Source organism: Oncorhynchus gorbuscha, unplaced genomic scaffold, assembly GCF_021184085.1.
Source record: "Oncorhynchus gorbuscha isolate QuinsamMale2020 ecotype Even-year unplaced genomic scaffold, OgorEven_v1.0 Un_scaffold_1846, whole genome shotgun sequence".
In the NCBI taxonomy this organism is placed as follows: domain Eukaryota; kingdom Metazoa; phylum Chordata; class Actinopteri; order Salmoniformes; family Salmonidae; genus Oncorhynchus; species Oncorhynchus gorbuscha.
In genome coordinates this window covers 36,216-43,274 of record NW_025746513.1, presented here as the reverse complement: position 1 = coordinate 43,274, position 7,059 = coordinate 36,216, and the positions used below count along the sequence as shown (strand labels likewise).

The window sequence follows — 7,059 nt, the reverse complement described above, 5'->3', positions numbered from 1 at the left end:
ATTTTACTCAATGACAACTGGGTAAACTACTTTTCCACCTCTGGGCCTAGGTAGCCTAGCCAACCGAAGTTATATAATATGAACCTAAGGTGATCACATTCACATTTTCTCTTAAGACAAATAAAGTGGCTTATGCTATAAATACATAATGTTACCAGCACTTTGTTTCCCCTGGCCAGATGGGACAGGGTGTATAGAGGCCTACAGTTGATCAGACTGATACAGCATGTCAGATCACTAACGTTGAGGTGTAGGCTGCTACAACATTGTTACCAGCACTTTGTTTCCCCTGGCCAGATGGGACAGGGTGTATATAGAGGCCTACAGTTGATCAGACTGATACAGCATGTCAGATCACTAACGTTGAGGTGTAGGCTGCTACAACATTGTTACCAGCACTTTGTTTCCCCTGGCCAGATGGGACAGGGTGTATAGAGGCCTACAGTTGATCAGACTGATACAGCATGTCAGATCTCTAACGTTGAGGTGTAGGCTGCTACAACATTGTTACCAGCACTTTGTTTCCCCTGGCCAGATGGGACAGGGTGTATAGAGGCCAGCACTTTGTTTCCCCTGGCCAGATGGGACATATAGAGGCCTACAGTTGATCAGACTGATACAGCATGTCAGATCACTAACGTTGAGGTGTAGGCTGCTACAACATTGCTGTAAAGAGTTTTTGCCTGTGTCTGATGGGAGTAAGTTATTTTCCTGTCTCATGCCTGACCTGCACGACCTGTGATTTGGTGGTGTGGCATTTTATTTTCTCCCGATGGTACCCAGTTGAACATCCGGAACCTAGTTGTAGCAGAGATTTAAAGGTTACCCCATTGCCTTGGTCAAGTGAACTGACCAGTTGGGCAAGTTGAGCCTGCTTTAAAGTTAACCCAGGTGATAAAAATAAATAAATAAAAACAACAAAGCTATAAGGAATTCTAGTAGGTGTAGCTAACATTTTTATTTCTGGTTCATCCCCATTGTTTAAGTGAAATGCAGACAATTTATGCCATTTATATCAGCAAATTGAGCCTGCTCTGTGGTTGTCCAATAAACAGGTGATTGTGGTTAAGGATGAATAGAGTGATCAGCCAACCACTGGCTTGGTTCTACCTGTGGGGAGGAGCTCACAGCCTGCAATAAAAGACTGCTGATTCCATGTAGTATGTAGAAGATTTGGAGGTTTTCTCGCAGTAATAACCTGCACTGTCGTTGGGGTAAACGGTAGCATTTAACGCTATATTGTTTTTCTTCTGTAGAGTGGACAGTAATATAATTAGTTTCTAAAATGACTTGGTCCGTAAGCAGTTGTTTCATTACTCTGGTCGTTCTGTTCCTCTGGCGGGTCGATGAAATCACAGAAGCTTGCACTTGCATGACTGTACATCCTCAACGGGCTTTTTGCAATGCAGACGTCGGTAAGGCAATTTAGAAATATCTCGTTTCTCTTCACGTGTTGGTAGGCTGCCTACTACACCGTGTCAATGCGCATCATGCAACAATGTTATGCATTTTCTGTCGCAATTATTTTCAGGACATGATCATTAGGCCTGTGTTTACATCTTCTTGCAACTATTTACATTAAGTCGGTAACAATATGGGCTACACCTGGGTGTATTCATTACGGAATCCAGTGAAACGGTGAGGGACCAACCTGAATTTTTACAACCTTCTCGTTTGTGTTTTCTGTCTGGTGTAAACTGTTCTGTTGCAAATCGTTTTGTAACAGAATCTGCTTGACGATTACACCCGCGGGGATGACACCACTCTGATTCGTGTGGACTGTAGTTTCCCATCCTTGCTCTAGGCCTGAAGATGACTGACTTGTTAAACAAAATATTCAACATGATATTATCCAACGCCTCACATACTTGACATTTTAAACTGCCTACATGGCAAATGGGAATACTAATTCAGCTATTATGTCACTTTTCTGTAAGCTGTAATCACTAAAACAGCGCCAAAACCTGACTCTCGCAGATAGGTTGTTAATTCTATAAATTAGATGTCATTATTATTTTGACATGTGTTGATAGCTGTGTTACCAACAATGTAACAACTACGTGAGTATAGGAACCTCGTATAAAATAGGTTAGTCACTGTAAATCATCAAATTGGCATTGTGATTTTTTAAAGTGTATTGGCACCTTTCGTTCTACTTCAACCACTGATGCAGTATGGTAAGACAGGGTGGTTGTGGGTGTTAGACAGCACTACATCATGAGCAGCTACTTGACCTTTTAGAGAAATGTACCTTGACTCAATTACTGTCTGTTAGTAAAGGGGTGTGATGACATGCAACACGGTTCCTGTAGAGTTTATGGAAAAGTGAAGACTTTATTTGTGGTATATTCTCTAAAATGATTGAGTGAGGACTTTGCTGTTGAGGGAGCAAGCTCTGTTGGTAGAGCATGGTGCTAAAGCCTGACATCTTGGGTCTGTAATAGATTCTATTACAATGTTCTCTCAGATCACTTAACACCCTGAAACTGATGTCTGACTATTGTACCAGAAATGGATTATTTCAGTAGTTAAACCATGTCTCTTATTTTGTAGTGATCAGGGCAAAGGTGGTTGGCGTGAAAGCTGTGTCTCGTAACACCAACTATGACGTCAAACAGATCGAGGTATGATCAGCCTTTTTATTAAGTGGTTGTTCCTTCCTACACTGAAACATTGAAGCCCCCTGAACCCCAGTCTGACAGCTGGTCCCAATTTGGACCCAACCCTTAAATGCTTGAAGATCTGGATAGGTATAAGCAGTGTAATTGTGGAGCTTCCACCATTAATAAAAAGGGGTTATTTATAGAAATGAGTCATGCCTTTAGCACTGAGCAAGAGGCATGTTTCAGTCAACCCTCCTACCAGTCCTAGACAATGGTGACATCATCTATATGAATTCAAATGCCACGTCATTAAAGCAGTTTATCATAGTGCACTGCTCTTTATTATGGGTGACAGGTGTAGTACTCAACGCTACATTCTCAACTAGGAAGTTGGTCCTGTTTGATGTCACGTAGGTTGACGCATTGCAATATTTTAATGTATTAATCCCTTTACGAAACCTCACTAAAAGCATTACTAACCTTTAGACATGAGTTACCACACCTGGGATAAGGGATGAATAACTTTGGAAATTTCCTTCTGTCTTTACTCCGTTAGGTAAATATATTATTTTTGTGCCTTGTTGTAAAACTGTCTGCTGCATCTAAGGCAATTCAAAGTGTTGAGGACCTTATTACTGAATGTTTGTTTATGACTGCTTCTGTTCTGCTTGTATTTTGATGTGTAATTCAGGGCTCCTCTGTGAAAGAGACCAGTGAGGTTAAGTTGTCCCTACATGCCATATAGAACAAACTATATGATAGAGGAAATTATGGTTGAAATGATTAATTATGTATACATTATTGATTAGAACCATTTATTCTAATACTATTATGTTATGGTATGAACTGTTACTGAAAATGTAAGCAGAACAAATTAATTGTCTGTGCCTCTTGGGAAGTTTAAGGGGAAATTGATATAGTTTTTCAGACAAGATAAGGATGTTTGGGTTATGTTCCATTAGGGGAGAAAAAGTATATATTTTAGACAGTTTGGAATGTAGTTTTATGGGGGGAGGAGAAGAGTTTCAGACTTTAAAACAATGGGCTCTTGTGAGAATCGGAGAGGGGGTGAAACTGATGATGTCATTTTATGTTCTCTCCTTAAAATGTAATGTTCTTTGTATTATGGGTCAGTACTCATCAAGAATAAATGCTGAACTTGTTTTTAAGACTGGTCTCTTGCTAATTCATTCAAATGATAAACTTACAACTTATCATGAATTAGAAATGAGTGCGAATTGAATTGGTTTTGGCAATAAAACATAAAGGAATTTAGAATTCCTCTATCACTATATATGTAGATGTTTGACGGATCCTTTCTCTCCTTGTAATTGGCTAGATGTTCAAAGGTCCTTACCAGGATATCCACGTCATCTCCACTGGAGGCCCGTGTCGCGCTTTTCTGGAAATCAACAAGGAGTATCTCTTCACAGGTGCAGTCCTCACTAGGTTACCTAAGTTCCATTACCAGCACTGGTTAGAAATGTTTACAGCCTCATGACCTACTATTGACTTCATCTTGTATAAGAAAACAAGTGTTTTAGAAATTATGTTCTCTACACTTAGAATTACTTACAAATAACTAATGCATTATTTATGAATAGCTCCGGGCTGCATCGGTACTTTTTCAGGTTGCAGTTTCCCCCAGGGACAGATCTAGGCTCATCTCCCACAATTCTAACCATATGTGGAAAGAAACTAATCCAAGTACAGTGTCTAAGGCCAGCTTTACCCTACACCAGCTTTACCCTACACCAGCTTTACCCTACACCACATTTACCCTAAACCACATTTACCCTACGCCACATTTACCCTACGCCAGCTTTACCCTACGCCAGCTTTACCCTACGCCAGCTTTACCCTACGCCAGCTTTACCCTACGCCAGCTTTACCCTACGCCAGCTTTACCCTACGCCAGCTTTACCCTACACCAGCTTTACCCTACACCAGCTTTACCCTACACCAGCTTTACCCTACACCAGCTTTACCCTACACCAGCTTTACCCTACACCAGCTTTACCCTACACCACATTTACCCTACACCAGCTTTACCCTACACCACATATTGATGTCTCCTTTGTCTGCAGGCAGGCTGAATACTGATGGAACAGTGCATGTAATAATGTGTGACTTCATTCAGCCCTGGGGTGCTTTGAGTGACACACAAATGAGGAGCTTGACTCTGCGCTACCAAAGCGGCTGTGATTGCACGGTGTGTTAATATTACTATATGTTTTGTTGTATATTTACACAGCAGACTTAGCACTCTGGTCACCATTGTCAAATGCAAGAGCTACACCATGTGGGTAATTATCAGCCAGTGATCTTGGTCTTTCTCTCCCTTCTCTGATCCACAGATCATCCGCTGCACTTCCCTTCCCTGTCCAATCAGCACCTCAGATGAGTGCCTGTGGATGGACATTGGCCAAAGCGGACCCTGGGACAATTACATTGCCTGTATCAAGGGGGATGATGGATCCTGTGCCTGGTAAAAGGGGGTGGCACCGCCCAAGTAGTTTCTGGATATTGATGACCCCTAAACTTTACAGGCCATCTACTCACAGGAAAAAAGCTACCAACCCAAATAATTATGATTAAATTAATCTAGGAAGTAGTTTCTAACAATTACAAGACCTATATTGATTTGTCAAGTTGTGTTGTCAGAGGACAGGTTGCAGGAAATGGTCAATGTGAAAGAGGGCAACAATCTTATGAAAATGTCACTTGTTGTAAAAAAATGAACTACAAATAAAGTACTTCAAGTACTAATTTCTTGAGCCATTAATTTTCTTGTTTCTAAACTGGAACCAAAGGCATTATTGAACATGGTCCTGGAATAGTTTGTCTAAACCAGGGCTTCAGCTTTAATGTCATTAACCAAATGAAACAACTCATTGTTTCTTCCTTGCTTTATAAGATTATATTCGGTTGGCTGAACATTCAGCTGTTTTCAAGTACTAGTCAGCACTAGCAACAACTGCATTTTGACTTGCTAACTGGTAGTACAATGCATTTGGGGGAAGTATTCCGGCCACATGTTCAGTTACAGCCTTATTCAAAAATTGCTTAAATACAAGTTTTTCCTCAGTCTACACACTAACCCATAATGGCAAAGCAAAAAAGGGTCAAATTATATTTAACTAAATCAAATTGATTTATATAGCCCTTCGTACATCAGCTGATATCTCAAACTGCTAGATAACCCACCCTAGTCACTGTCAAACCCCAACCAACAGAATAAACAGCTCTCTGACAGTTGACTTACTGAAATTCAGTAGACGTGTCCCTCAGACCTTTGCTGGATCAGGTATCTTCCTCCGGGCACCTGTGCCACCACTGCGCCACCAGTGTTCCCTCACAGACCTTCACTGACGCCAAGATTTTGGAGGAAATTGAAGTGACACCTGAAGTCAATTTGAAATGAATCACTTTATTATCACAGCCAGAGAGGTTCACAAACTCAATCCAAGCTTGATGAAAACTAAGGCATTCCCTTTCAGTCCTCATAATGCTACACAAACAAGTCATATAAGCATGATTGACATTATTCATTATCTCTTAACAGTGGCTCCTGCATGTGACTGACTGATACCTCACAATGATTATTCTCTCAAAGCTAGGACCTTGAAACCAAGATGCTCCTTTTAGTTCCCAGAGCATACTGGGCGTACTGACAGTTGGTCTGAGGAAGAGGTCACAGTCACCTGCACGAACCAAGAGAGTGAGAGGAGATGCTGTGAACAATTCTAGGCCATCTCTTCAGACAAAACGTTCTCACAATGGGCTGCATCTCAATCACCGCATCCGCCACTGGCAGCCTTCTGCATCTGCGGTGGAAGGTGGCTGAGCTACAGCGGTGTTTGTCGGACCATGAGACATCCTGAAAATCGGTCTTCTCACAAAAAATATAGTGTATGACCCCTGTATGGAAAGGCAAGTCTCTCACAAAACATGTACATGTCAGTGTCTTAATGAAACAAGGAGGAAGCAGAAAAATCTGTTTTACTGGCCTGCTGCATCGGACGGGTACAGTAGGCCTAACATGACATGCCAACAACAAACCCTGAACTTTCATATACATTCAAAACTGACCAAGTTATGAAAGATAAGCATTGTCATTTTAACTCTGTAAAGTGAGTGTGGAATAGGTGAACAACAATAACAAACCACAACGATGACAAACCACCTGGTTCTGACAACTTGGAAGGGAAATTACTGAGGATGGTAGCTCCTATTTGCCATTTCTTCAATCTTAGCCTGCAGAAAAGAGTGTGCCCTCAGAACTGTAGGGAAGCAAAAGTTATTCCGCTGTCACGTTCGTTGTTTGGAGGAGACCAAGGCGCAGCAAGGTAAGCGAACACTCTTCTTTAATAAAGAAAGAACACTGAACAAAAAACAAAACGAACCGTGAAGCAAATATGAGTAGTGCAGACAGGCAACTAAAGATCGAATAAGA

The 7,059-nt window shown here is 41.3% G+C and overlaps 1 protein-coding gene across 3 annotated transcripts; it reads left to right on the top strand.

Moving 5' to 3' along the window:
• The first annotated feature begins 1,134 nt into the window (after positions 1–1,134).
• LOC124024422 (metalloproteinase inhibitor 2-like) lies at positions 1,135–5,370 on the top strand. Of its 3 annotated transcripts, none has more exons than XM_046338322.1 (6): positions 1,179–1,221; positions 1,359–1,415; positions 2,554–2,624; positions 3,943–4,036; positions 4,691–4,815; positions 4,961–5,370. In XM_046338322.1, exons 2-6 carry the CDS (start codon positions 1,373–1,375, stop codon positions 5,093–5,095), a joined length of 468 nt encoding a protein of 155 aa, XP_046194278.1. In that variant the 5' UTR covers positions 1,179–1,221; positions 1,359–1,372; the 3' UTR covers positions 5,096–5,370. The 3 variants fall into 3 exon arrangements, with proteins under 3 accessions (XP_046194275.1, XP_046194278.1, XP_046194277.1); XM_046338321.1 differs by having other exon boundaries at positions 1,180–1,214; XM_046338319.1 differs by having other exon boundaries at positions 1,135–1,415.
• The last annotated feature ends 1,689 nt before the right edge of the window (positions 5,371–7,059 follow it).

What these genes read in the sequence shown, in the direction of transcription:
- LOC124024422 (XM_046338319.1), top strand. Translation starts at nt 1,286, where the DNA reads ATGACTTGGTCCGTAAGCAGTTGTTTCATTACTCTGGTCGTTCTGTTC. An exon ending in ATGACGTCAAACAGATCGAG is followed by an intron (nt 2,625 to 3,942) that starts GTATGATCAGCC and finishes GTAATTGGCTAG; the next exon opens with ATGTTCAAAGGTCCTTACCA. An exon ending in CAAGGAGTATCTCTTCACAG is followed by an intron (nt 4,037 to 4,690) that starts GTGCAGTCCTCA and finishes CTTTGTCTGCAG; the next exon opens with GCAGGCTGAATACTGATGGA.